The sequence below is a fragment of the Camelus dromedarius genome, chromosome 18 (genome assembly GCF_036321535.1).
Source record: "Camelus dromedarius isolate mCamDro1 chromosome 18, mCamDro1.pat, whole genome shotgun sequence".
Lineage (NCBI taxonomy): Eukaryota > Metazoa > Chordata > Mammalia > Artiodactyla > Camelidae > Camelus > Camelus dromedarius.
The window spans coordinates 19,590,694-19,618,591 of NC_087453.1; the positions used below are offsets into that span (position 1 = coordinate 19,590,694).

At 50.9% G+C, this 27,898-nt stretch overlaps 1 protein-coding gene across 5 annotated transcripts in view; it reads right to left on the bottom strand.

The window, feature by feature from the left end:
- MYH7B (myosin heavy chain 7B) overlaps window positions 1-27,898 on the bottom strand; it is a 40,147-nt gene that overhangs the window by 8,190 nt on the left and 4,059 nt on the right. The window contains exons 3-25 of one of the 5 annotated variants that reach the window (XM_010975165.3): window positions 25,156-25,339; window positions 14,954-15,121; window positions 13,535-13,641; window positions 13,228-13,371; window positions 12,654-12,810; window positions 12,338-12,365; window positions 11,202-11,298; window positions 9,002-9,025; window positions 8,763-8,855; window positions 8,571-8,634; window positions 7,458-7,556; window positions 6,873-6,976; window positions 6,625-6,763; window positions 6,226-6,344; window positions 5,984-6,133; window positions 5,622-5,792; window positions 4,358-4,537; window positions 4,133-4,265; window positions 3,976-4,052; window positions 3,448-3,535; window positions 3,148-3,265; window positions 1,318-1,441; window positions 1,070-1,206 (exon numbers count right to left, since the gene is read on the bottom strand). In XM_010975165.3, coding sequence (XP_010973467.2) covers window positions 1,070-1,206; window positions 1,318-1,441; window positions 3,148-3,265; window positions 3,448-3,535; window positions 3,976-4,052; window positions 4,133-4,265; window positions 4,358-4,537; window positions 5,622-5,792; window positions 5,984-6,133; window positions 6,226-6,344; window positions 6,625-6,763; window positions 6,873-6,976; window positions 7,458-7,556; window positions 8,571-8,634; window positions 8,763-8,855; window positions 9,002-9,025; window positions 11,202-11,298; window positions 12,338-12,365; window positions 12,654-12,810; window positions 13,228-13,371; window positions 13,535-13,641; window positions 14,954-15,047 — 2,447 coding nt within the window. In that variant the 5' untranslated portion in view covers window positions 15,048-15,121; window positions 25,156-25,339. Of the gene's footprint in view, window positions 1-1,069; window positions 1,207-1,317; window positions 1,442-3,147; window positions 3,266-3,447; window positions 3,536-3,975; window positions 4,053-4,132; window positions 4,266-4,357; window positions 4,538-5,621; window positions 5,793-5,983; window positions 6,134-6,225; window positions 6,345-6,624; window positions 6,764-6,872; window positions 6,977-7,457; window positions 7,557-8,570; window positions 8,635-8,762; window positions 8,856-9,001; window positions 9,026-9,468; window positions 11,103-11,201; window positions 11,299-12,337; window positions 12,366-12,653; window positions 12,811-13,227; window positions 13,372-13,534; window positions 13,642-14,953; window positions 15,122-25,155; window positions 25,340-27,898 lie in introns of those variants that run through there. The other 4 variants (XM_064475740.1, XM_064475742.1, XM_064475741.1 and 1 more) reach the window with 4 other exon arrangements.

Below are 27,898 nucleotides of genomic sequence, written 5' to 3' on the forward strand. Positions count from 1 at the left end.
ACAGGTGGCCAGCAGGTTCAGTGCTGCTCCCTTCATAGCAACAGCCCCAGTGTTCCCCGAGCACATCCCCGGGCCATGCACTGCACTGAGCATGCCAGCGTGTGATCCCATTAACCCTCCCAACAAGCAGGTCCTAATCCTCTGCTTTACAGCTGGGGTTGAGGGAGAGGCCCAAGGTCACACAGGTCTGCCTCCATGTGGGAGCTCATGAGCCCTGAATGTCCTTGGTGACCCCTGCAAGTGTCCTGAAGACACCAGGGGTGGTAAAGTCACCAGGCTTTTATATAAGGTCAGACTGCCCGGGTTCACACCCCAGCCTCCCTACCACTAGCCTGCTGACTGGCTGACTCAGGCACCCTCTCTGATGAACAGAGGTACTCACAGCACCTGCCTCTTAAGACTGCCCTGTACTTTAACCAAGATAGATTCAAATAAAGCATCTTGCCCAGGGCCTGGCACTTAAGAGCCTTGGAAAACACTAGATGCCATTATCACTACTCTGGACTAAATCCTGGGATGGCCTGGAGTAGCGAGACAGGTTCTCTTACTCCAAATTTTTTTTTTTAACCTTTGGAATCACTTTTCTTTTTATCTTTTTTTTTAATCAGTTCTTTTCAAAATTTTTTTAAATTAAAATTTTATGGAAGTATAATTGACTTACAATGTTATATTCGTTTCTGGTGCACAGCATAGCGATTCAGTCACATATATACACACAGATATCCTTTTTCACTACAGGTTTCTACAAGCCATTGAATATAGGTCCTTGTGCTATAGAGTAGGACCTTGTTGTTTATCTATCCCATACACAGTAGTTTGTGTCTGCCAATCCCAAACTCCCAGTTGATCCCTCCCTCCCATCCTTACTCCAATTTTTGAGAGAGAAAATGGTAGCTGCGGGTTGAAGGGCACAAACCAGTCTTCCCCCTTCAGAGACACCCAACCAGCCATAGAGGAAAATCTAACCCACAGGACAGTAAGACAGGGTTCAGAGAGCCCGGTGGGTCTGTGAGCTGAGGGATAGTGGTTGTACCCCCATCCAGGTCCCCCACCCCCTTCCCACACCCACCTGCCTCCAAGAAGGCGCTGGTACTCAAGGCGCATGAGGCGGCCCCGGCTCCGTGCCTGCAGCAGCGTCAGGACCTTGGCCAGACGCTGGTCACGAAGATCCTCCAAGATGCCTAGAAGCCCAGCCTTGAAGAACACCTGGGATGGGGTGGGGGTGAGTGTAGGTATAACCCTCAACAGCCCACAGGACCCCGTGCGGTGTGACTGCCCATGCCCGGGTCAGCACCCTAACTCTCCTGTGCTCCCCACCTTAGTGTGGCCAAACTGGTACTGGGTGTGGTCGATGTCCAGAGAGCTCAGCAGCTTCTCTGTGGCCTTCCTGCTGTCCATGAAGGTGTCATCCGGGATGGCACTGGGGTTCAGGATGCGGTACCTGGGGGAGCCAGGAAGGGCCGGTAAGGAAGGTGCTGGGCAGGAAGTCAAGGACTGAGAGGGTGGCCAGGGTAGCAGGGCAAATACTCCTGGGCCTCTCAGGTTGGAGCAGAAGCTCCAGTGGGGCACCCACTGAACAAGCTGGCAGGGAGAGGGTGCTGTGACACTGGGGTACTGGGCATAGTGTTTAAAAATCTTGGATAGCATTTAAATACATTCAATAGTTAAGTTCTTTAAGAGGCTCCAGTATTTACAAAAGGCATACAGTTCTTTTATAATTTTTAAATTTACAATTTAAAAAATAATTTATAATTTTTTTGAGATGGCAAAAACATATAAAGAAGGTGAAGTGTTACGGCATATTACAAACTGAAGAAACATTGGGGGAGAATTCTTATCAACAAGAGCAAGGGTTCTGGCACATCCACTTCCAAGGTGGCCACACTTGCACATGTGTACAGGGCTGTGTGGGTCCGGCAGGCATGACCACACTGTGAATGCAAAAATCCCCTCCCTAAGGGACTGGTTAACAAAGCATGCTTCACCAGACAATGGGATGTTTTACTGCCATAGATGATGTTACATGTCATTACCTTTATCCAAAGCCACAGAATGTACACCAACAGTGAACTGTGATGGAAACTATGGACTTGGGTGATTATGATGTGTCCGTGCAGGTTCATCAACTCTCTCATCAGGGGTGTTGACAATGGGGGAGGCCATGCACACGTTGGGGCAAGGGGCATATAGGAAATCTCTGTACCTTCCCCTCAATTTTGCTGTAAACCTAAAACTGCTCTAAAAAATAGTCTTAATGTAAAGGAAAAAAAAAAGGATGATGATACAGACTTATGTCTATCGATAAGGAACAATCTCCAAGATATATGATTATAGGGAAAAACAAACAGGATGTGTGTGTGTGCACATGTGCACAGCATTTGTATGGACACACATGTATAACGGTCAGTGTGGGTGGTCACAGTGACTTCTGGAGGGGGAGGGAACTACAGACATGCAGCCCGACAGAAATCTAACCTATAAAGGGAAGGCAGAGGGGGCTAATCATTAACCACAATGACTGAGCTCGGGGCCAGGCATATGCACAAGCCCTCATTCAACTCCCAGCTCTACATCCAGCTCTGCCTGCCCACCCCCTCCTGCCACCAAGCTCCAGACCAACAGATCCAGTCTCCTCCTCAACTTCCCTCCTAGGATATCTGCTGGAGACATTTCAGACTTGACGTACTCAAAGTAGAGCTCATTCCACTATCCCTCCATCCACCAAAGAAGTTTAAAAAAAAAACCCCTATCTTGATATTTCAGTAAATCTGCCATCAACTCCCCAGTTGCTCAAGCCAAATTCCTGGAAGTCACTTTTATCTTTTCTTTCTTTCTTATTCTGCATTCAATTCATCAGCAAGACCTGCTGGCTGTACTTCCAACATTTACCCCAAGGCTGTTCACTTCTCCCCCAGTCCACCCACAGGTCTCAGCCATGACCGTCTCCTTCTGGGATGCCTGCCAAGCCCCGTCCCTGGTACCCCCTGCACCCTCCTCAGTGACTGGAACTATCTGTCTGGTTCTAAAATTGTGTACCCTTCCCACCCGCTCAGGCTGCTGCCTCCACCTGGGTGGAGGGCAAGGGGGAAGATGGCTGCGCAGGGGGAGCTGGGAAGAGAGCCAGGGCTGCGGCAGGGCGACACCTACCGCTGCCGGAAGTCAGTGTAAAGCAGCCTGTTGGGGAATCCTTGACGGCAGATCCGAATCCCCTCCAGAACCCCATTGCAGCGCAGCTGGTGTAGCACCAAGAAGGCATCCATGACCCCTGGACGTGGTAGGGGTAGAGAAAGGTTAGAGGTCAATGGACACATTTTCATGGTCTAGCGTCCAGGCACAGGGCTTGCTTTGAGGCTGTGCTGACCCTGCAGTGGGGGAAGACCTGGCTTCAGTCTGCGTCCCCTCTTTCTAATGTTCCCCCACCCCACCAAGCTGCCCCAAAGTGACTACCTGGTGTCTTGTTCTCATTGGGGACAATGCAACGGACAAAGTGGGGCTGTGTGGCCCGCAGATTGGTCATCAGCTTGTTGAGGTTCTCCTGGGGGTGGGGAAAGGGGAGAAGGCACAAGAGGGCAGAGAGCAGAATTGGAAACCGCAGCGGATCAGCCCATTAAGAACTAGTGAGCTAGGTGCCTAAGCGTGTCTCTACACAGCTATCCCCTCTGTTCCTGTGACCCTTTGCCCTCTTCTGTTTGACTGGGTCCCCCTCACCATCCCCAAAGTCTTCACTCCCTCCCCCAATCCCCATCCCTCCCACAGGCCCCGTGGCTCCCACCCCATCCCCCCTAAACCCTGCCCAGGCAGCGTGGGGACGGGAAGCAGCACAGACTTGCTGTGATGTTCACGTGGAGAGGAGTTAAACATCACTGCAAGTCTTAACAGCCGCCCGCCCAGGGTGCAGGGGACAGAGCAGGAAGCCAGGACAGGGCTGGAGGTTGGCAGGGTGAGGGCCTGCACAGGGCCTAGACTGGGCCTCACCTTGTGCAGCTGGGACACCGTCTGGAATGACGCTGCCTTCTTACGCTTCTCTTTCACCCCAGACTTGGGGGGCTCAGCTAGGAGAGACATGGGACAGGTCACTCCAGGGGACATCACTCTGTGAGTCCCCCAGAGAATCTCCTCCCTTGGTACCCACTAGAGCAGGAGCCGGCATAGTTCTCGTAGAGAGTAGCCAAGAGCTTGTTCTGTGACTTCTGGAAGATGGGGACCACCGTCTCATTTAGTGGATCTTTGTTTTTCTCCAGCCAGCCCACGATGCTGTAAGGCACCTGCCGGAGACCAGACAGGTGCTGAGCCAAGGAGGGGGAACCCAGAGGAGGGAGGAGAGTGGTCAAGAGCCGGGGTTTCAACAGGCACCTACCACGCCTGCATAGTGGACCACCTCAAAGTGGGCCTGGTATTTACGCTTCTTGTCAGGCCGTGGCTGCTGGAAGTTGGGCGACTTCCCCGCGTGGTTATCATAGAGCTTGGCCCGGAAGCTGGCATCTGAGGCTTTGGGGAACATGCACTCCTCCTCCAGGATGGACAGGATGCCCAGCGGCTGCAGACAGGGCACAAGCTTGAAAGGCCTCCATCAAGCCACCCAATCCAGGCTGGGCTGGACCCCCGTTTCCCAGAGCCCCTCCCTCTGGGAACCTTCCCAGATGCCTGAACTTCAGCCATCTTCCTGGAGGGACGAAGACCAGACCCTCACCCAGGAGAAAGAAAAGTTTGTGGCTTGATTACAACCCTCTTCTGCACAATCTGCAGCTCTGGGTTGCTCTCTTTGCTTGTAAGAAGTGTGCAAACTCGCTCTGGCATCCCTGCACCCACTCACCCCACAACATCCATGGTCTCACACACTCACACGTAGTACAGTCAGAAAAAGCAGTTGAGTTCAAATTTTGGCTTCCTCACTTACTAGTTGTGGGGCCCTTAGGCCTCGCTAAGCTTCAGTTTCCTAACCCACAAAATGAGGAAGTGAATACTTTCAGTGCTGCTTTAACAGCAAAAAACTGCTGACCACCTAAACATCTGCTAGTAGGAGATTACAGAAACACACGATAACCATCTGCTGCGTGAACTGCTGTGCCTTCTTCAACTGCACTCCATGCTCAAAGTACACTTTCAGAAGAAAGGTAAGATGAGAAATCAGTCAGTGTCTGTAAGAGCAAATGGATGCCCAGGATAAAGGACTGGGAGGGAACAGGTGGTGGCAGCACTAGGGGAAACATTTTCTCCCCCTTTACTTCAGATTTTTCAATTTATCTTTGATCTTTCTTTCTTCTAGTCTTTGTGCAATGGGGAAATATATGTAATGTTTCATAAACAAACACACCCTACCCTGCCCTGCACTTCTGGCCAGTTGTGAGAAAGTGGGTCTGCAACGGGGCTGTTGTCATTAGGGCTGGGACGCACACTCACACACACACACTGCTCACCAACACACAATCACACTCACTCTCCAACACACCTGTTCACACACATGCACACATTTCCATTCATATACACGTCACAGCCACGCTCACATAAACAAGCTCACTTCAGTGCACAACCACACACTTAAGTGCACGCTTGCACACACTTGCTCACTCACTGCACCCATGCCCTTCCTTTCCCTGCAGTGGCCATGCCCTGCGCCCCACCTTCTCAATCAGGTCAATGCAGGGCTGTAGGTCCAGGCCGAAGTCGATGAAGACCCAGTCGATGCCCTCCCGCTTGTACTCCTCCTGCTCCAGCACAAACATGTGCTGGTTGAAGAACTGCTGCAGCTTCTCGTTGGTGAAGTTGATACACAGCTGTTCAAAGCTGTTAAACTGCACAGGATGGTGCCGGGCTCAGCAGGCCTCCTTGTAGGTGGGGTCAGGGAGGCCCACGGAAAACAGGGACGTGCAGGGGTTCACCCCGCCTCCAGGCAGAAACCCTGGGCTCCTGCCCCCACCCCACCCACAATGGGAGGACCCATCCCAGAGAGAACAAGAGCCTGGGGGTGTGGGCCTGCTCTCACCTCAAAGATCTCAAAACCAGCGATGTCCAGGACACCAATGAAGAACTGACGGGGCAGCTTGGTGTCCAGCGTCTGGTTGATGCGTGACACCAGCCACCGGAAGAGCCGGTCATAGGTGGCCTTGGCCAGAGCCCCCACAGCAAACACCACCTGGAGGCGTGGGGAGTCTAGGCTGGGACCTGGCAAGGAGGGGACCCTGCCCTGGCTGTCCCCAGGTGGGCCCCGGCCTGTGAGCAGCTCACCTGCTCCACGCTCTGGCCCTTGGTCACATACTCATTCCCCACACGCACCCGGGGGTGCAGAAGGCCTTTGAGGAGGTCCCCACTGCTGACCCCCATCAGGTAGGCAGCTTTGTCAGCACCTGGGAGGGCACATGGGTGAGATGAGGAGGAGGAGGCCAAGAACACAGGCGCTTGGGGGCATATTTACTGGCCCCAACCTAGGATTAGGAGAGGGAGGTTGGGAGAAGTTAAGTTCAGGGCTAGGGAACTCTACAGCTCAGGAGGGTGAGGGTCTGGAATTGAGAAGTCAGGTTAAGACTGAGGTCAAAGGCTGTAGATGAGAGTTAGGGTCAACGGTCACAGGCTAGATGGTGGGGTCAGGGTCAAGATGACCAGTCAGGCCAGGGCCCTGGCCCTCACTCTCAGTGCCGTCAGCCTCAGCCTGCTCTTCCCGCTGCTTCTGCTTGAACTTCATGTTGCCGAAGTGCAGGAGGGCACCCACAATCTTATAGCAGGCACACTTTTCATCCACGCTGAAGCCCAGGATGTCCATGGCATGCTGTGGTGTGGGACAGAAGGCTCAGAGGAGTCTGGGCTCCTCCAGGGTCTAGCCAGGCTGAGGGCACTGAACCTGCTTCCCAACTCTGCCTCCTCCACCACAGACATACGTCAGTGGCCATGAGCTCCACCCCGTCATCCATGTTGTCCACGGTGATGACGCCCTGGCTGCAGAAGTGGTAGTCGTAGGGGTTCATGGACAGAAGCAGCATGTCTAGGGTAAACAAGGTGGAGAAGGGCAGGTCAGCTGTGACTACTGCTCACAGCCACCCCCTGGCCCAGACCCTGTGATGGGTGCCAGGGCACGGGAAGGACCAGATTCTGCCCTTGAGGGGCTTGCAAGAGAGGGAAGCAGGGCCTAGACAGAGCCATTGCTTCCCTCCTTGGTACTGGGCGGGGCCTCTAGCCTCAGAACAGCAAGCAAGACAACCTTGCCAGGGCAATGGGGCAAAAGGACCTGTTCCCTAGCATGGAGAGGACAAGGCTCAGCAATAACCAGAAGTCCCAGGAAGGGAGTGAGTGGAGAAAAGGAGCTCTGGGTCCCCAAGAAATAAGGGATGCCATGGAGCCCAGAACAGGGGGGGAACCAGCATCCCAGGGGCTGATCTGATGGGCGCTAGGCCAGGGCCGGGCAGTCCCACTCCCACCCAGATGTGTGGGCTCTGACTCCCATCCCATCCACTGCTGGCCCTCACCCTGTAGCTCTGGCTTCTTCCCCGAGAGGATCTGGTAGTAGACGTGGTAGCCACGCTCACCGGGCAGCTGGAAGATCACCCGCGACTTCTCTAGGAGATCTAGGGGAAAGGGAGGTGCTGGCCTGTCATCCCCTGTGCCTCCCTGGAGTGGGTCACCCCAGTAGGGCTGAGGGGCCAGGGAGGAGGTGTCAGCGAAGGGCAGGGGTTAGTGTCAAGGTGCTATGTCTGCACACGTGCTGGCATGTGCTGAAGGGTGTCTCTCCATTGGCATACAAGTCATGGTGTAGGAACATGTATGTGTCTGCAAGTCTGTGTGGGTGTATTAATATGGGTGTCTTTGCATGGGATTTAATTAACTATTTTTTCATCTAAGCCTTCATGCCTTCACCCACAGACCACATTCCTTTCCTCCTGAGCAGCACTGGGGTATCAGTGTGTGCGCAGAGTAAAGCCTGCCTGATGAGTCAGTCGGGGCATGAATTAGGATGTCTCCTGCCCTCACCACCTGCTGGTCTGTATCTGTCAGGATCTGGCCATGCCTCCCAAGGTAGGAAGCAGTCAGTATGGAGGCCCCTCTCTGCATGTGGCCTGGGCACCTGGTGTCTGTGCAGCGGTCTGGGTCAGGCAGGATGGGCAACGATCCCAGAGAAGTATTAGAAGAGACTTTCAAAAAGGATGGGGACTCAATATGTAGAGATGAGGATGGGGCAGGAGGGGCACAGGCCTGCCATGTTGCAGGCCAGAGAAAAGACTGAGGCGGCAGGGAGGGTAAGGGGCCAATCACAAGGAGCCTGGCTGGCTAAGTAAGGATTTGGGGTTCCATCTTAAGGTGACAGGATCTAGGAAAGGTTTTTAAGTGGAATGCAATGTGGTTAGATTAGTATCCAGGGAAAGATCACTTTGGCTGAAAGAAGAGGAACGGAGACTGGCTGGAGGAATGTTCCAGGTGAGAGGTGAGGTAGCCTGAGCTGGGCAGTGACCAGGGGATGAGAAGCACCTGGGATGGGTGGGAGCCCCAAAGACTTGATGACAGATGCTCAGTCTGAGCAGAAAGACTCTGGCCTAGGCCTCTGTCCCAGGTCCCCGCCTTCCCCCAACCCCTCCTAGACTCACAGCTGTCAATATCCGCAGATGCCAACTTCCCAGAGGGACCAAAGTGAATGCGGATGAACTTGCCCTGTGGGCAGAGAAGCAGCCTCAGTTGGGGGCCCAGCCAGCCCTGCGCTGTCCGCTGAAGCCCTGCCACCACCTTGTGTCACCCTGCCGCTGCTCCTGCCCCCGACCTCTCCCACCGTGGCCACTCACAAAGCGGGACGAGTTGTCGTTCCGCAGGGTCTTGGCGTTGCCAAAAGCCTCCATGGCAGGGTTAGCCTCAATGATCTGATCCTCGAGGGTGCCCTGGCAGCAGTGGAGTGAGGAGTCTGTCAGCCCATGGTCCAGTGTCTCAGCCCATCCCAGATAACCTCTGGCTGGGAAGGGGAAAGGGGGTGTCTCCAGGACCCCATGATTGTTGTCTGCCCCCCTCACGCGGACCCCATACTTACTCCTGTCTTCGTGGCCAGAAATTGCTGGAAGAAGGAAGACAAAGTTAGAGAGTGTGAGGTCTAACCAGGTCGGGCGGGGGGGGGGGGGTGGCAGTGGTTAGCAGGACAGTGAACGTTAGTCACCCAAATGTGTAGTGCCCGCCCCACTCCCCATGCCTGACCCTCAAGGACTATTAGAAGGAGAAATGCTAGAAAGTGGAGCAAGCACGGCCCTAGTCAGGGGATTGAGGCAGGGGCTGCAACTGGGGTCTCCTACTTGCAGCCCTTCCCTCCCCCAGCTCTGTCTCTGGCCTCCTCCATACCCCTTCATTTCTCACACCCCAGGAATGGCCCCTGCCCCAAGCCCTAGAGGTTCCTGACTAAAATCTACTTCCTTTCAGAGCCCAGCTCACATGCCTCCTCCTCTAGGAAGGCTTCCCTCATGCTTCAAGGCTGGAAGAGATCCCTTTCTGCCCAAACCTTCTTACCCCTCACCTCCCTCTGCCTTTCTCCATGCTGCTCCTTTGTATTGTGATTACATGTGTCTTCGGTGTACATAGTACACCTACTGTTATTCAAAACGGCCCTGCCAGGTGCAGATTATCAGCCCTCATTTGCAAATGAGGAAACTAAGCCTCAGAGCAGGAAAGCGATCCGCTTAAGGCCACACAGTAAGTGAAGGGCAGAGCAGACACTGAGCCCAGGCATCCTGCTTCCCAGTGGCCACGCCACCTGTATGTCTTATCTAGAGGGACTTACTGAAGGGAGGGGAGCCTCCCCATTCCTCTCCTGGCCTCACACTAATCTTCCCTCCACTTCCCTTTCTTTCTCTTCCCTACCCTGAATCCCAGCAGCCTGGGAAAAAAGGGAGAAAAAGGAAGGAATGGATTCTGGAATGACAGGTGCCATGCCACCTGTCCCATGCCAGGAGACTTTAGTTATTCACTCACCTCCAGGGAGCCCAAAACTTAAAAATCCCCGAGATATTGCTGGAGGGACAGAGGCAGGAGGAAAATGGCAAAAGCCCCTCTCCTGAGCTCCACCCTACATACTCACAAACAGCACTTTTGAACAAGGCTCTCTCTGGCAGATGTGGTCAAATGTGGGGCCAAGGAGAGGGGGGTTGATACAGTTTTTAAGCTCCAGCACCCATGGCCCACTGTGGGCCAGACTTTCTCTCCACCTCCCCTGCCTGACAGTTCCCCACCCACCCCAACTCCATGAGGCAGGGCTCCTTTCTGCCCAGGTGACCCCTATGCCCCACCCTGCCAGCTCCCTGCCCTCCATTCCTGCTACTGGGCCAAGCCCCAACTTTCTGTAGCATCCTCAGAGACACTTTAGGAGTTTGGAAAATGGGGTCGGGGAGGGAGGAAAGAGTGCCAAAAAGGCAACAGCAAAAACAAAACAAAACAATAAAAACAACCACTACAACAAAAAACCCAAACTGAAACCAAAAGAAAAAGACAAGAAAATTAAGTGGGGAAACAGGTAAGGCAAAAAGAAAAAGAAAAAAACTCTAAGTGGAAAAAGAAAAAAGAAAAAGAAAAAACAATGCCCCAGAATAAAGCAAGGCTCAACAAAACCAGGAGTGGGGGGCTGTGCAAAAGGAGGCCCTGGGCTTCTGGAAAGAAAAGGCAGCCCGTTTTGGGGGCAGGGAGCACACACAGAGCTCTGAACAGCTGGCCCTCAGGCTAGGAATGAATGTTGTACATTAAAAACAAAATACTGGTCCCCCATCATTTCAGAAAATTTAAAAAACCAAACAGAAATCATAGGGTGCAAAACTGTTCCTTAACCTTGGCTTCGGAGTGCCAAGTGCCCTTGGTTCTGGCTGAACTCTGTACAAACCTGCTTGCTTGACTGACAGCAAGTAACTCGTGCAAGAAAACACTTCTTGGTAAAAGCAACCTATTTGGTAAACTCTTTCAAAATATGAAGGTCATAATGGAAGGGAAAATTACATAAAACGTTTAAGAATAAAATGTGGTTACAGATGGGAAGACTGAGGCAAGCCTGGAACTTTGTCATACAGTGTGACAGAGAATGGCCACAGCCTCTCTGGTCAAGCCTTGCTCAGGCCAGAGTCTGCCACCAGGATGGGAGGCTCAGGCAGGGCTCTGGGGAATCAATTTTAAAAAGAAAAAAAAAAAAAAAAAAAAGAAGAAGAAAAGAAAAACAGTGAGAAGCAGCAGGGAGCAGCGCCCATGTGGGCGAGTCTTACGGCCTTCTTTCCCGGCCCGTCTCCCAGGGCAGCGACGATGGCAAAGTACTGAATGACCCGCTTGGTGTTAACCGTCTTACCGGCCCCCGACTCTCCGCTTGGACGATACAAACATGAGTCACCAAGGCCTATCTGGCTACTTTCATTCCTCCCATCCCCCAACACCCTACCTACCCCTCAAGCTGCGTCCCTCTGCCCTCCCCACACCCAGCTCCCAACTCAGGACCATGCAACTCAGAGCTCCCCAGAGATAGATGAACCCTCTGAAGTATTGAGCTGTTTACAAAACAAGGCAGTATAGACCATCCCAGTGAGATGAGAAAACACACGATGATGCCTCTGTTTACTGAGCACTAACTTAGTGCCAGGCACTGGGCCACGGGCTTTACCTGTATTGGCTTATTTAAGCCTCAGAAACCTTGTAAGGCAGGCACCATTATCGCCTCCATTTTATACATAAGGAAATGGGACCCAGAGACATTATGTAGCCGTTTCTGCAGTGTGTCAAGTACAAACATGAACTCTCTGACGCCTATAGCTCTGGTATAGGTGGTAGGTAAGTGGGATTGTTCTGTCTTTACTGATGAGATTCAGAGGCCCAAGGGCACCATCAGGAAGTGGACCTACGAGAACTTGAATACAGGTCTTTCTGGTCTCAAAGGTCTTGCACTTAACCACCAGGCTGCACACACACACACACAGTTTCACACACAAACTTGGTATGTAAGAATTCTACCACTTTCGCGTGGGGGGCAAACAAAAGATTAGAAATAAGATTCAGAAATAAGGAGATGGTAAGAGGGAGGGAAAGGGAAAGAGATCTCCCCCTTCCCCTTGAGCTAGAATCAGAACTATCAAAAGAAACAAGGTGGGAGAAAAGTCCAGGCTCCGGGAAGAGGGGCCTATCAGGGCTGGTGTTCACTCCAGTAGCCCTTTCCTGCCCACCACCCATAACACATCTGCCCAGAATGGGGACAAAGAAAACAGTCTAATTTAGCTTCACCTGGGACACTGGCTCCAGGTAGTAAAACCACTCCCCTAAGTGTTTTGTATTCAACCTTAAATGATTTTAATTCCACTCCCTTCCTGCCAGATGACCAGCATTTCCCACCCCAACCCCAGAGCCCCACACTCACGTGATCAGCATGGACTGGTTTTCCCGGTCTGGAGGAAAAGGAAGGGGATAGAGAAGTTAGCCAAAGTGAGGGACTAGCCACAGGTGGGACACCTTGGGCATCTTTGGCGCTGGGGAAGCCCCTCTACCACCCAGGGCTAGCAGTGGGAAGGACCAGGTGGGACCCTCCAGACTACAGGCCAGCTCCCACTTGGAGAGACAATGACTATGATAGTGTCCAGCAGCTTCAAAAGGAAGGCAGTGCAAGCGGAGAGAAGGTGGTCCTGGAGCCGGGGTAAGGGTCTTGGGTCAGGGAGTGGAGTCAAGGTGGTCCTTACTGCGCAGCATGTCATTGTAGGCGTTGTCTGCCACCGCGTATATGTGGGGCGGGGCCTCTGAGCGGCGCTTTCCCTTGTAAGCTGCCACCACGGAGGCTGTATAGACTGGGAGCCATTTGTAGGGGTTGATGGTGACACAGAAGAGGCCCGAGTATGTCTGAGGAGAGAATGTACAGGTGAATAGTTGGAGGCCAAGTTCCCATCCCCAGGCCCTAGCCCTCACAAAACCCCGAGGAGCTGCTTAACGTGCCACGGCACACCCTCTGCTGTCCTCGGGGCCCTAACCCTTACTCCTGCCCACAGCCCATGGCCCCACCTGAACAGCCCCATTGCCCAGCCTGTGCTGCTGCAGCTCCTCCCCCACACTCCTATAGCCAAACCTCCAGCCCTCCCCTAGCCCCGCCCCAACCAGTGGCCCCGCCTCCACAGCCCCTAGACATCACCCTACCCCACCCCCGAGCTCCGCTTCCCAATGACATACAGCTCCGCTCCTTCCCCAGGGTCCTAGCCCCGCCCCTGCAGCTACGGCCCCGCCCCAACACAATCCGCGGCCCCTCCCCAGCCCTAGGCTCACGTAGATCATCCAGCGAGCATAACGCTGGCGCAGGTTGTGCAGTACAGATGCCTCGTTGAGGTGCGTCATCATGGCCATGTCCTCCAGCAAGTCGAAACGGGGCGGGTTCATGGGCTGCAGCTCTGCTTCGCGCACCGTCAGTACCTGCCAGGAATGCCGTATGGTGGGGTGGCAGGGGGGCTGGAACCAACTGACCTCAGCCTCTCCCTGCTCTGTGCTCCCAGACCCCCCTTTATCCAGAGCACGCTGGCCAGGAGCTACACCCCGGAGGGCAGAGAAGCTAATCCCGGGAAAAGGGGAGCCAAACCTTCTGGTCTTTGGTCTCCACGTTGACTCTGCCCCCAGTAGCCTCCGACTTGACCTCAGCCTCCACGTAAGCATCCTGTTCATCAGGTACCCAGACCCGCTTCTTCCCTGGGTTTCGGGGAGAGCATTGGGGCTTTGAGGAAGGGTGACACACACCCCAGGGCTGGAGGCCCAGCTGGGGTTCCCAAGGTGTGTCTATAGAGCTGTGCTCCTCCTGGGAGCCCTTCAGTCAGGACACAGAAGTACCCAGAGAAGGCTGTTCCAGACCCAGGCTCCTGGAAGGGCAGAGCTGGCAGGATCCCTAGAGATCTTAGAGGGTTCCCTGACTGAGGTAACAGCCCCTCACAGCCGTGGGTCCATACTTGGGTTCAGGGTTCTGCTTATCATCTTTGCCCTGTAACCTTGGGGAAATCCCTCATTCTCTCTGGGGCTGTTTCCTACAAGGTGAAAACATTACAGGCATCTCCTTAGTTCCCATATGGAGCAGCTCTCAGTATCAGGCATTTAATTCTCAGGAGGTTCTGCCTCCCCCATTTCACTGAAGACCCAAACCCAGGTCTTCTAAGTCTGTGTTCTGTGCTTCCTTCTGCCTGGCCAGCTGGCCCCAGAGCTCCAGGGAGCCAATATTTCATGGTAGTTAAAGGCACAGACTCAGACTGCAGACCACCAGGTTCTGTTCCCTGTCCTGCCACTTACTAGCCAAGTGCCTTAGTCACAACCAGCTACATAACTTGCAGGCCCCAGTGTTAAAATGCAGATCCCCTTGTTAAGAAATTATTAAAAATTTCAAGATGGTGATAACAGAATGTTAATCAAATGTGAGGCCCCTCTGGGGGTGGTGCCCTGTGCAGAGGTTGCACACCCGTGAAGCTGGCCCTGGCCCTGGTCTCCGCCTCCCCAGGTTGTTGAGATGATGCATGGAAAGTCATCTGCTCTGGGCCTGGCACATGGTAAGCACTTGATACATGTTGCCTATTGTTATTATTGTCCTATGAGCAAATCAGGTCATAAATAGTAGCCTTTATTCCTGTCCCTAATAAACAGAGGCTCTGGCTCTTGGAAAGCACTAAAAATAACTCCAGCACAGGTTTTATGGATACGTGGAGGCAGCCTGCACACATACCAATCGCTCTCATCTCAGAAGCCTCAGTGTCCAGACATGGGCTGTAGCCCCAGGAGGCAGGCGATACTGTCCCATTTTACAGAGGAGCAAACCAGGTCTTGCTCACAGACACACAGTTATGTACACGAGGCCCCTGGGATTTTCCCCTCAGGGCCCCAGAATCTGAGGGAAAGGTGCAGGGCAACAGCTGTCAGGTCAGTGTACTCCTTCAGACCTGAGCTGAGTGCCACCCCTCCCCGCTCCTGGTGTGAGTCCAGAAGGGCTTCTCTGTGGCTATGCCCCTCTGCCCTCACTTACCATCCCATAGGACAGTGTGCACCTTCATCAGCTCCTGGTGGTAGCCCTGGCGGAGGTAGCGGGCAGACTCCCCGAGTTCACTCACATCCATCATAGTAGAGGCACTGAGAGGTGGAGGATGAGGCACTAGAAATCTTGGAGGTTCAAGGCAGTCCAAGGCAGCAGACACTGGAAGGTGGCAGTGACAGGGGAACTGAGGGACCAGGGACCCCAAACTGGGACATGATCCAACAACCGACAAGACCTAAGTGATTCCCTGGGGCTCCCCACCTCAGCCTCCCTGGTGAGCCCCCAACATACACACGCACACTCTCAAACATCAGGGTATCATCTCCCACAGAAATGGAGAGACCTGTGCCAACCCACAAGCACCCCCACCCACCAGCCTGTCTGCCCTCCTGCAGGCTCTGACTCCAGTCCTGATCACCCACCTCAGCACCACGGTGAGGGCTGGGAGCTGGGCTACTGCTTTTATTACCACCCTCAAGGTCAGCGGAGGAGAGCTATGTCAGCAATCTCCACGTGTCACAGCCCCCCCAGCCTGGCCACAGGACACAAAAGGCAAATTCCCTTTTATCTCCACCAGCACGGCCCCTGGGCTATTTTTACCTCCCATTGTCAGGGGATCACAAAGGCGGAGAGAGACACTCCACTAAGAAACTCAGAGGCTGGGATTCAGAGACTGACAGGGGCAGGGACAAGGCAGGAGAGACCTGGAGGGACTGAAATGCTCCCAGGGAGAAATTGAGTCACAGGGAGTCTGATAAGCCCAGAAAAAGACCCATACTCTCAGAAATGGAGACTGAGGAGACTCAGAGAGGGGGAACCACAAAATGCCCCCTGGAATAATTTGGTCCAGCTTTCTCCACATATCCAGGGAAACTGAGTCTCAGGGAAAGGAAAGCATTGATCAAGTCTCACAGATAAGGAGTGGCAGAGACCAGGTCAAAAAGAGAAGCAGCGAGAGGGAGACATTCCTCTCCAAGTACCTGGATGCTGTCTCTTTCCCTGTCCCCATCTCTATCCCCAGCTCCCTGGGGGTCCCCTGGGGACACTGCACAAGAAGAAAACCAGACCTGGGACCACAGGCATAAAGGAATGATTTGGCCAAAAAGGAAGCAAATTGAGAAACTTAGACCAATTAGGAGCCCCTTCATACTGACATACAAGATTCACAGGAAGCCATCTCCGCACTCTTAGCCCTCTCCCGCACCTTCCTCTCAGCAGAGGTTGGGGGTGCAGGCACTCAGTCAGCCTGATACTGCCCAGGCTCTCCTGTCCGTCACCCCATTCAGTGACGCCACAGAATTTTAGAGTCAGAGAATCAAAGGATCCTGGAAGCTTCAACACCGGGCACGAAGAACTACAGGTCCAGGGCCAGGATTCCAGCCAGACGTCAGGCTGAGCTCATAAAAAGAAATCCTCTGTACCAATGGGCTACCAATTCCAAACATACATATGGTCTATAAAATGTATAGAAATAATTTCAAAGATACATTTTCAAAACAGGCAAAAGTAACAAAAATGATAAAAGTGGAAGAGTGGTCCTTTGAGGGAAAGTAATGATGGGAGGAGGCACAAGAGAAGCTTCTGGAATCCAGGAAACACTATCTGCTGAGCAGTGGTTACACAGGTGTGTTTACTCTGTAAAATTAAACCACCATATGCTTAAGATGTATACACGTTTGTACACCAGAAATTGATACATTGTAAACTGACTATAACTCAATGAAAAAAAGATGTATACACTTTACAGTATGCATGTCACATGAAAACTTTGTTGAAAATACATGGCCAAATTTGGCAATATCTATCAAAATTACAGATGCCCAGACCCTTTTAGGAATTTATCCTATAGATATTTCCCCATGTTACAAAATGATACAGGTCTCTTTCGGTGGACATTTAGATTGTTCTCTTTTTGCCATTACCATCGGGGCTGATGACTTTCCGCAAAGTGAACACACACTGTTCAAGAATCCAAAATGACCAGCATCCCCCTCACACCCTCCTTCAGTCACCACTGCTTCACCATCTATCCTGACTTACAATGTCACAGGCTAATTTTTGAAATTATATGAGTGGAACCCCACATTATGTATTCTTTTCTTCTTTCTCTCCACATCATATCTGTAGAACATCATTCTGTTTTAATTCTCTTCCTAGAACTTAGGTTGTTTCTTGTCTGCCTCCCTCCAAGCTCCTACTAAACGGGAAGAGCATGCTTTGGATTGCCAGCACCTTGCAGAGTACTTGCACATAATAGAAAGTCAGTAAGTATCTAAGAAATAAGAGAATTAATCAAACTTGATAGATAGTTTAGATTATAGCTTTAACCTCCATATGGGGTCAGAGGCTAAGGAACTCAGCTTAAGAGCCCAGAGGGTTGGGGAAAACTCTGCCCCTGTTCAAAGATGCTCAGAAAGCAGTGCCTAAGGCCCAAGCAATAGAATTAGCCTGGAGAATCAGAACTTTTAACAAGCCTAGGCTATACCAAATACAATGCAGGTCTGAATTCTAGAATTACCTCCTCAGTACACAAACCTGGGGCTGAGAAACCAACCCAAAAAAATGGGTCTAGACCTGCCCTGTAAGTTCACTTCTACTACCCATGGCACAGCTTCCTGCTGAGATGAGCTCATAGACAAACATGACAAAGCAATGAGAAAACCTGAGATGCACTGAGAGATGCAACGAATGCTACAATCTGCGAGGACTTGCGGTACCAACTCTAAACACCTGAAGTGCCATCCTGGAGCAGAGGGAGCCTGTGGGATTTGTGTGGCCTTGAGAGCAGAACAGTGGGGGCAGTTACCAGGAAGCAGAGTTTGGAGACACACACACACAAAAGGACTTTTTCACACTCAGAGCCAGTCAGTGCCTTGGAAGAAAGCAAGCCAGCCAAAAGCAAGGAAGAGTCAAGCAGAGGTTGCACATGGCTCGAGGCTTTGGTCTGGATGACCTCAGGCATCTGCTCCAACTTTAGGACTCTGGGATTTCAGGATTTTAGACCTCTGGATGCTTTGTTTCTTAACAACTACCCTCTCATCCCAATAACCCGCTCCCCGAGTAGCCAGTTTAGACACCCCAAAGTCTTTCCTCATGTCTTCCCTTCCCAATGTTCTAAGTACAGAGACAAGACATACATGCACCTCCGTTTAGAATCCTGGGGAGTTAGAATCCAAAACCATTAGAACCCTGAAGTGCTAGAATCCTGGGGAAAAAGACTTGAAGCAAATATGACAAAATATGAACAATGGTTTGTTAATTATTCTCAGTACTTTCCTGCATCTTTCACATTTCTCCTTTTTTTTTTTTTTAATTTAAAGGCTAGGGTGTTAGGAATCAGGAACATCAGAGCCGGAAGAGAAATCATCGTGTCCAGGCCCTTAGCTTAGTTGAGGACACCGAAACCCCAATGAGGAGAGAGGAAGGCCCAGGCCAGACTCCAGGATCCCACTGCAAGGTAGGCTCTCTACCGCAGCACGTGAAAACCAGGAAAGGAGAAGCAGCTTCGGGCAGGACCAGCATGAGGGCAGCAGGGTCACTTGCAGCCTGGCCTACAGCGTGTCCACTCTCCTGGGCTGGAGGAACTCTCTCTGGAAATCGCTCAAAGAACCACAATCTCAAGGGACTGAAGGTATTGACAGCAGGGGAAGGGCTGTCAGGGAGGGCTGGGCATTGGGCTTTCTAGCCTCAGTGTCTCCAGGTCCCCAGACCCAGGTGGCCCTGGACAGGCCTGTCGCTGCCCTAAAAGACTGATATGCTGTCTGCCCACTCCAGCCTACACCCCCCCACAGCACAGCCAGGCAACCTTGGGCCTAGGAAGAGCTGGAGGGAGGAGCAGGATCCAGGGAAGAAAGTAAAGTGGCCAAAGATAGAGATTGGAAGTCTGAGGGGGCTGGAGCCAAGCTGGGGAGCAGGGTCTAGGTGTTCCCAATTCCTCTCCACCAAAGGCCTCAGATCAGCAGTTGCCCAGAGTTCCGGAGCCTACAGCTTAGGAGCAGCCGGACCTGGACGCGGCTGCTGAGCCAGGGCTACTTGGAGGAGATTTCCATGAGCAATGAGCTGATGGAGCAAAGCCCAAAAGGGGCCTGGTACCTCTGACCTCTCCCCTTCTAGCCCAAAGTGCCAGTGGGGGAGCTGAGCACCAGAGAAGGCAAGGGCCGGCAGGTAGACAGAGAGGGTGTAATTTGGGACCCATCCCCAGCCCAAATTGCCACCAATGCACCCCAGTGTCTGGAAGTCCTTCTTTGGATAAAGACATTGAAGGACTCTGAAAATGCTACCACAGCAAGGAGGTATTGAATTCACACATGAATTCAATTGAATATGCATCTGACAGCTTCTATTCTGTGTCCAGGAAAGGAATGACACTCAAGGAAGATGTCAGAATGGAGAAGTTTGAAGGATAAAAGATTGGGGCACGTCCTAGGACAGCACCAAACAGAGTAATACTGTGGAGGGTAACGGGAGTGTAACTCTATTCAGGTTGGTCGGGGACAGCCTCTCTAAGGAGGTGACATTTAAGGCAAGACCTAAAGGGTAAGAGGAAGCTGGCCAGGGGAAGGTTCCGATCAGGAGGAAACAGTAAATACAAAAGGCAGAAAATAGCGTCGTGCATCTGAGGCTCCGTTACAATGCTTGTGCCATGGGGGTGGGAATGAGGGAAGAGTTTTACAAGGGGAGGTTAGACAGGTAGGTAGGGGCTGGGGCACTGGGAGTCTTAGGACTTTATTGCAAGTGAGAGGGGAAGCTGTCAGAGCAGGAGAGTAAGTGGTCTGAAGTTTAATAAGCATCATATTGGCTGCCATATTGAGAATGGACTGGAAGGGGCAAGAGATGCTACGGGTAAAGCAGTGCAGAGGCTGTGGCCATCCAGGGAGAGCAGGGGCCCGGGTAGCAGAGGCACTGATGGTAGAGGAGAGGGGACAGAGGGCACGAACCCAAACTCCAAGGCCAGAGCAGCCAGCCACACAGGCTGAGGCTGGGCCACAGGGGGCATAAGGGAGGTAAGGCTGGACGGAGCAGTTGGGCCTGGATTGTGAAGGGCTTCAAAAGCCAGATTAGCATTCAGTGCTTTATCCTGCAGGAGTTGGGGAGCCATCAAAGGCATTTTTATTTTATTTTTTTCATCAAAGAGCTCTGAGCAAGGGCATTTGACCGTGTGGTCAGATTTATGTGCTCACAAGATCCCCACGGCAGCTGGTGTGGAGGATGGACTGCAGGGGCGAGACCGGTGGCAGGAAGACGTACTTAGGAGGCGGCTGCCATAAGGGTCCAAATGCGAGGTGGTGAGGCCCAAAGAGGGGCCATCCACCCTGGCACCCTGGGGGTGGTGGGGCCATGCTTGTTCAAAGCTGGTCCCCCTCCTGGGGCCCTGGGCAGCTGCAGAGGGCCCAAGTGGGCCCTGGCTCTGATGCTTCAAGCAGAAAATAGGATGAGGGCAGCCAAAAGGCATCAGGGCTGTTTATCCGGTGGAGAGATGCCTCAGCATGGATTTATGGCTGAAAGGTTACTGGGGGGAAGGGGTAGGGGAGCAGCTGTCCCCCATTCTCACGAAGGACAAAGGAGGGGAGCATGGTTTCCTCTGCAGCAAGAGGGAGAGAGGTTAGACACATGAGGAAAAGTGTCCTGATGGGCATCAGAGGATGACAGAGATCATGCAAACCAACTCTCTCATTGAACAGTTGGGGAAACTGAGGCACACGGGAAGAAGCAGGTCCCTGCCCTAGGTCACACAGTGAAGTAAAGCTATGACCAGACCTGGCAGTACAACCTCTCCTTTCAAAGACCCCAAGGGTCTCCCAGAGCACTCCCCAAATCACCTTCAACTGCCTCAGAAGAATCTGGGATGTGGCTGCCCCAGAGAGACATGTGCATGTGTGGCCCACCTGGAGCCCCAACCAGTCTGTTTCTGGCATTTGGTGGGAGCCTCTTGTATCTCTCAAGGGTCTTGGCCTTTCTGTGTTACTGTCTCTCTCTGCCTTCCGAGATGCTGCGTTTCTCTGTCCTGGCCTCTGACTCAGTCTCTCTGGAGTAGAGCTGGGCTGGACCAACCTCCCACTCCACAGGGGGCCCTCACTCATGGGGGTAGAGTACCCCCACGTAGACAATGCTCGGGCCCAGTGCCCAGGCTGGAACAGGTGACAGCAGCTGTGGATCTATCTATAGCTCCCTTGCCCTTCAATTGTTCCGAACTTCAAACAATGGTTGGGCCCTGGATTAAAGACACCCCCACCAGCCCTGCAGAAATGGATCCCAGGGGGCAGGGGATGAGGCTCACGAGGGCCACATCGTGATCTCTTGTAAGTGCCAACTTCTGTGTGGACCTCCATGTTTCTACTTCTAGCTCTGGGCTCTAAGGCCTTGCAGCTCAGAGGCTGTAAGAAAAGGACCAGCGATCAGGGCACAGGGTGAATATGAACAGCACGCTGTGTGTGGGCCTGTGAGTGTAAGTGAAATGTGGGTTCCCTCCTCCTACCTTGGTTGACAAGACAATCATGGGCACTGAGCTGCCAGTTCCACGAGGGCAGAGACCTCGTCTTCCTTATTTTTACTGCATCCCAGCCTGAGCCTGGCCACAGCAAGTGTTTGACATACAGAACATCTCTTACCTCGGCCCTTAGGAAGCGTAAGGGTATGCTACGCAGTGACAGACTCATGGAGCAAGGATGAAGAGCACGTTATCTAAACAAGTTCATGCTGTAGAGCACAGGGAACTATATTCAATGTCTTTCAGCAACTTGTGGTGAAAAAGAACATGAAAATGAATACATGTATGTTCAGGTATGACTGAAGCTTTATGCTGTACACCAGAAATTGACACAACTTTGTAAACTGACTATACTTCAATAAAAATACATATGTACAAATAAAAAGAACACATTATCTAAAGTCAGACTGCCTGGGACTGAATCTTGGCCAATTAGCAGCTATGAAATCTTGGAAAATTACTGAACCCGTTAACGATGGATATTTATACAAAGCACCTACCACGTAGGATTCTGATGAGCACTATATGAGTTAAATCATCTGAAGCGGTTAGAACAGTTCCTGGCACGTAGTGGAGACTCACTATGTGACATGTGGGTTCCCCTCATTTTATATTACTGTTATTTCCAAGATGTATCATTAAGTGAAAAAAGTGAGGAGCAGAAGAAGGTATGGGATATGCTATCACTCAGGTGAAAATGGGGCAGAGAAGGGTTGTGTATTTTTGTGCTTACTGATGGAGGGACCGCCTTTGGAAGGTAGTAAGAAGCTCATAAGAGCTGTCACCTCCGCAGAGGGGAATAGGTGGCTTGCGGGTAGGAAAGGGAGAGACTGATTTTTTTTTTCCCCTGTGTATCCCTTTATACCCTTGAATTTTGCTAAATGAATAAGAGTCGCTTCCAACATATCGATCCTTAAAAAAGCAAGCCCCTACTCTGTGCCAGTGGGGAGGCCCTGGGGGATGGCTGAATGCCCTCAGCCCTAAGTCTGAGTCCCTGGGACACCCTCTTTCCTCTAGCCCAAAGGTGGACAAGATGAATCCATGCAAAATCATCCCAGAGCAAACAGTAAGCCAGAAGGAAGGCTCCCCAGTTTCTAGGCCAAGCAGCAGGGTGGAGGGGGCAGTGGAAAAAGGCTCCTGCCCTCTTCCCTGGCCCCAGCCCTCAACTCTACAGCCCAAGCTATTCTTAGAACCTAGATAATGCCAGCAGTTGCTGCTGCTCGAAGCAGCTTCCAGAACCACCCAGCCCTGCGAGGCCCAGTGGTGTCCCCACCCCCAGCCTGTTGGCCTCTCTGCCAGGTAAGGGCATCCTGCTCACTCTGTCTGCTGCATCCTGCAGACCACACACCTTCTGGCCACTGCAGATAGGTAAGGGGACTGAGTGTTGGGCCCCTCCAAGACTTCCCTTGCTGGGCAGCTGGGTGGAAACAGGAAGGGCTGAAGGATACCCTAGGGTATGGGGTGACCTATAGAGGTCACCATCTAGATAGTCTGACCCAACCCCAGCCTCCAAACTATGCTCAGAATACAAATGAAAGGGGTGGGGGCTCTGACAGGGGCCAGTCTGGGGAGCTGGGGTGGAGGAGAGCGGAAACAGCAGCAGGGAGAGGGCACGGGAGGGTCAGTGTATGGAGGAGGGAGGAAGCTAAAAAAAAGGAAGTCTGGGGAAGAGATGGCAGAAGAGGGTCTGACAGCTCTGGCTCTAGAAACAGACCTGCTTCAGCTCCGTCCCTTACTTGCTATGTAACCTTGAGCAGGTCACTTTTCTTCTTGTAGATTCCATCATAAAATGGGCATAACCTTATTCCACTGGGTTGTTGTGAAGAGTTAGAAATAATGTATATAAATAGCTTAGCCTGTGCCTGACATATACAAGCACTATGCAAATGTCTGATATTATCACTGGCTCCATTTGAGTGCAGTATTTCTTTTTCAGCTTTGCACCTGCAGGAACTAAGTTGGGCACATGTTAGGACTGCCTCTTCAAATCTTTTCTCTGTCATTTATAAGCTAAGTGACCCTGAACAAGTTACTTAACCTCTCTGTGCCTCGGGTTCCTTCTCTGCAAAATGCACATACAAGGAGTACCAGCCTTACAACATTGCTGAGAGAGATAAATGAAACAGTGCTCAGCCCATGGCAAGAGGCCAACTACATGAACATGCGAGCCATGGAGATGTGTATGTTGGGGTTGTCTGGTGGGGAAGGCTTGGGTCTGCCACTCTGGGGATGGAATTTGAGATAGCGCTGGACAGCCAGCATTCCGGAAGAGACATCCTTGTGGGCCTACCATGTGGGAAGAAAGTTCCCAGGATCTTCTAAGACCACAGCCACCCCACTCCCCAAATCCTGTGCCACAGCCCAGGCCCTCCTTCTGGTCTCAGGATTGGGACAGGCTTGTCTCAGCCTAGGTCAGCTTCCCATTTTACTGAGTTCAACAAACACTCTCTGATGCCCTCCAGATTGGGACTGGTTCTAGGCTTGCTCCTAAGGTCCAAGAGTCTGTCTGGCAGAGACAGGCATGGAGGCACAGACAGTAACAATCAAACAGGGCCTCCCAGGGGAGGGGAGCTTAGCCCAACTTGGAGTGGAGAATGAGGGAGGAACATCTGCCCTTCTCAAAAGACCAGTTACAGGTGGAGTGGGAGGGTGAGGGGGGTTGCGGTGCTGCCCTTGTGATCACGGTCAGTCAGCTTGGAAGGTGAAGGGCAGAGAGAGGCTCAAAGAGTTAAGCTTGGATCAGTGGGTCTACCTGGGAATTCTGAGGGGCTCAGGGTGACCCTGTGCTCTCCCACGTCTCTGGGTTTACTGCCCACCTCTCTGCAAATCCGGACTTTGGTAACTTAAGGGTGAGAGGCCTCCTTGAGCATAGCCTTCAGGGTTTGTTTGGTTTTTTAATGGGTTGAAAATGTTATTACAAATATCCCTATTTTCCTACCTAATGCTTTGGGCCTTTAATTTCATTCTTCAATTGAAATTTTTGAGATAACTATATAGTCACAAGCATTTATAAGAAATAATACAGAGAGATTCCCTGTATTCACATTGATACAATCCCTTGAGTTCATTCAGATTTTCCCAGTTTTACATATACTCGTGTGTGTGTGTGTGCATGTGTGTATTAATTTCTACACAACTTTATCACACGTATGTTTGTGGATCTACCACTGCAGTCAAGATATTGAACAGTTCCAACAACACAAAGGTGTTCCCTTGTATAACCATACCTTCTTCCCTCCCATCCTTAACCCCAGGCAACCTACAATCTGTCCTCCATTTCTAAAACTGTCCATTCAAAAATGTTATACAGGTGAAATCATACAGTATGTAATCTTTGAAGACTGGCTTTTTTCACTTCCCTGGAGATTAACACAAGCTGTTGCTTATATCAAGAGTCGGTTCCTTTTTATGGCTGAGCAGTGTTCCAAACCCTGGATGCACCAGTTTGTGTAACTCTTTCCCTCCTGAAGGATATATGGGCAGTCCTCAGTTTGAGGTGCTGTCTTGTCACCTGTGTCCTGGGGGGCAAAGGCCACCCATGCCCTCCAATTCTTGTTCCATTCATCTAGGGACAGATGCAAAGAACTCTCCCCATCCTCTCTACCATCTCTCCCAGACCAGGTCCAGGTTTCTCCAGCTCTCTGAGAGTACCGCGTTCCTGAGACCTTTCCTAAGCTGACATGGCATAAAGCAAAGAAGCAATTACCTTAGGACAGTCTTGCTAATGGATGAACAGATGCTCACACAGTCAGAGCTATGGCGGCTTGTGCTGAGATGCTGAGTGCAGTTCTGGGGAAGGAGCTCCGTGAGGCCACTCTCACTGACCCGGTGGGCGCTGCCTCTATCGGCTTGCTGTGAAACAAACGCTGAACACTATCTTCACTTTTTGCCTGTTTTCATAAAAGCAAAAATCCTCTTCAGATTTCTTTCTGTTAGTGAAAACAGGTTCTCACATAGGTCTTTTATAAAAGTGAGGTGGTGTAAATCAAGCTTTCAAGAAATAGGGGACACCTGTATTAGGATTCAGTCACTCTCAAGTATCCTAGACCCCAATCCTTAAAGACAAGCAAGAAGAGAGTCTCTATGGAGTCGCTGGACCTTATTTAAACTTGCAGACTATAAACTTATCTTTTGACCCTGGCCTAGAAGCCCTGCCAGCTCTCCAGCCTCATCTCAGGCAGCTCCATCCTCTCACTCACTCCAAGAATTTAGAAACCACACCAAGCTCCTTTCTGCTGTGGGGACTTTGACTCTGCCATTCCCTTACTTGGAATACTCCTTCCCCAAACTAGGGCATGGCTGCCTCCATCTTGTCAGTCAAGTCTCGGCTCAAATGTCACCTCCCCAAAGAGGCCTCCCTGGATTACACTGCCTAAATTAGTTCTCTATAAATGTTATCTCTTCCCCTTTGGTATGACATATCTCAATTATTTATTCCATGTATTGGTAGGTTGGCTTATTTTTTATTATCTGTCTCCCCCATGGACTAGATTCTACTCTGCAGCCTCAGCAGCCAGCACAGGATTGGCACAGAAGAGGTGGCCATGAGTACCTGCCCAATGGGCCACGTCCATTGGGGTAGGGACATTTGTCTCTCAAGAACTGTCTTCCCCAGGGGCCTCTCTCTCTGCTCCCTGCTGCCCTCTGGATATTGTGGCCCAGTGGATATTGTGACTCCTGCTTCTCACCCACCAAACCTGGGCAAGCTTCTCCTTTCTTTGTTCTCCTGGGTTTAGCTGAGCCAGGCTAACAATGCAGCACAGTGCTTAAGAGTTCTGGAGTCAGACTACTTGAGTGCAAATCCTCAGTTACTCTGTCCCTTTGATCCTCTGTTCATCATCTATAAAGCACCTACCCCACAGGGAACTGAATGAGATAATACTCATAAAAAGGAAAAGGTGCAATGTCTATAAGTGTTCAATACACGAACTTTACTATTCTTCCTCTCGATTTTCATTATCATCATCCCCAAACTCAGTAGAATAAACAAGAGAAATACATACCACAGAGACCATGAGAAGGTCCTCAAGAAAGGATCATTCCTAAGACCGTGGGACCCCGTTCTCATCCTTATACAATTCCCTTTTGACTTCTCTATTTCCAGCTCCCTTCCTTTTTGGTGAAAGTCTTGGGGGGATGGAAGGGCAAGACTATATGTCTCTCCATGAGGTAAGGCTCCCATTGCAGGTTTCCAGGGGAAGGAGAAATGCTCAATGAAATGCGGTATTTTTATGCAATGACTCATAAAGCAGTGAAAACAAATGAACCGGCTACCCTTATCAACATGGATGGATCTCCTGACCTAAGGCTGAATGAGAAAAATCAAGCTGCAAAGGAATACATATGTTACCATTTAAAGTCCAAAAAACAGGGAAAAAATATTATATTTGTTTAGAAACATATACCTAGTAAAAGGACTAAAAATGCATAGGGCCTAACTCACACCATATACAAAAGTTAATTAAAAATGAATGAAAGACCTAAACATAAGAGCAAAAAACTATAAATCTCATAGAAGACATAGGTGTAAATCTTCATGATTTTGGATTAGGCAATGGTTTTTTTTTAGATATAACACTCTAAACATAAGCAACCAAAGAAAAAACACATGAATTGGATTTCATCAAAATTAAAAACATCTGTGGTTCAAAAGACACTATCAAGAAACCAAAAGACATCCCACAGAATGGGAGAAACTATTTGTAAATCATTTATCTGATAAGGTCTGGTATCCAGAATATATAAAGAATTCTTGTAACTCAACAATAAAAAGACAACCCAATTTTAAAATGGGCAAAAGATTTTAATAGACATTTCTCCAAAGGAGATATACAAATGACCAACAAGCACATGAAAACATGCTCAACACCATTAGTCATTAGAGAAATGCAAACTGAAACCTCGAGATACCACTTCCCAGCCATTAGGATGGTCATCAAACAAACAAGGGTAAGTGAGGATGTAAAAAATTGGAACTCTCATACATTGCTGGGGGGAATGCAAAATAGTGCAGCCACTTTCGAAAACAGTCTGGAAGTTCCTCAAAAAGCTAAACAGAGTTACCATATGACCCAACAAGTCCATTCCTACGTATATATCTGAGAGAACTGAAAACATACATCCACACAAGAACCTGTTCATAGCAGCATTATTTATAATAGCAGAAAGTAGAACAACCCAGATGTCCACCAACTGATAAATGAACAAAATGTGGCATACCTACAAAACGGAACACCATTCAGGCATAAAGAGGAATGAAATATTGATCCATGCTACAACATGGAAGAACCTTGAAAACATGGTAAGTGAAAGAAGCCAGACACAAAAGGCCACATAGAGGATTCTATTCATATTAAATGTCCAGAATAGCAAATCCAGAGAGACAGAAAGCAGATTACTGGTTGTCAGGGGCTGGAGAGAGGGAGGAACGGGGGAATGGCTGATAATGA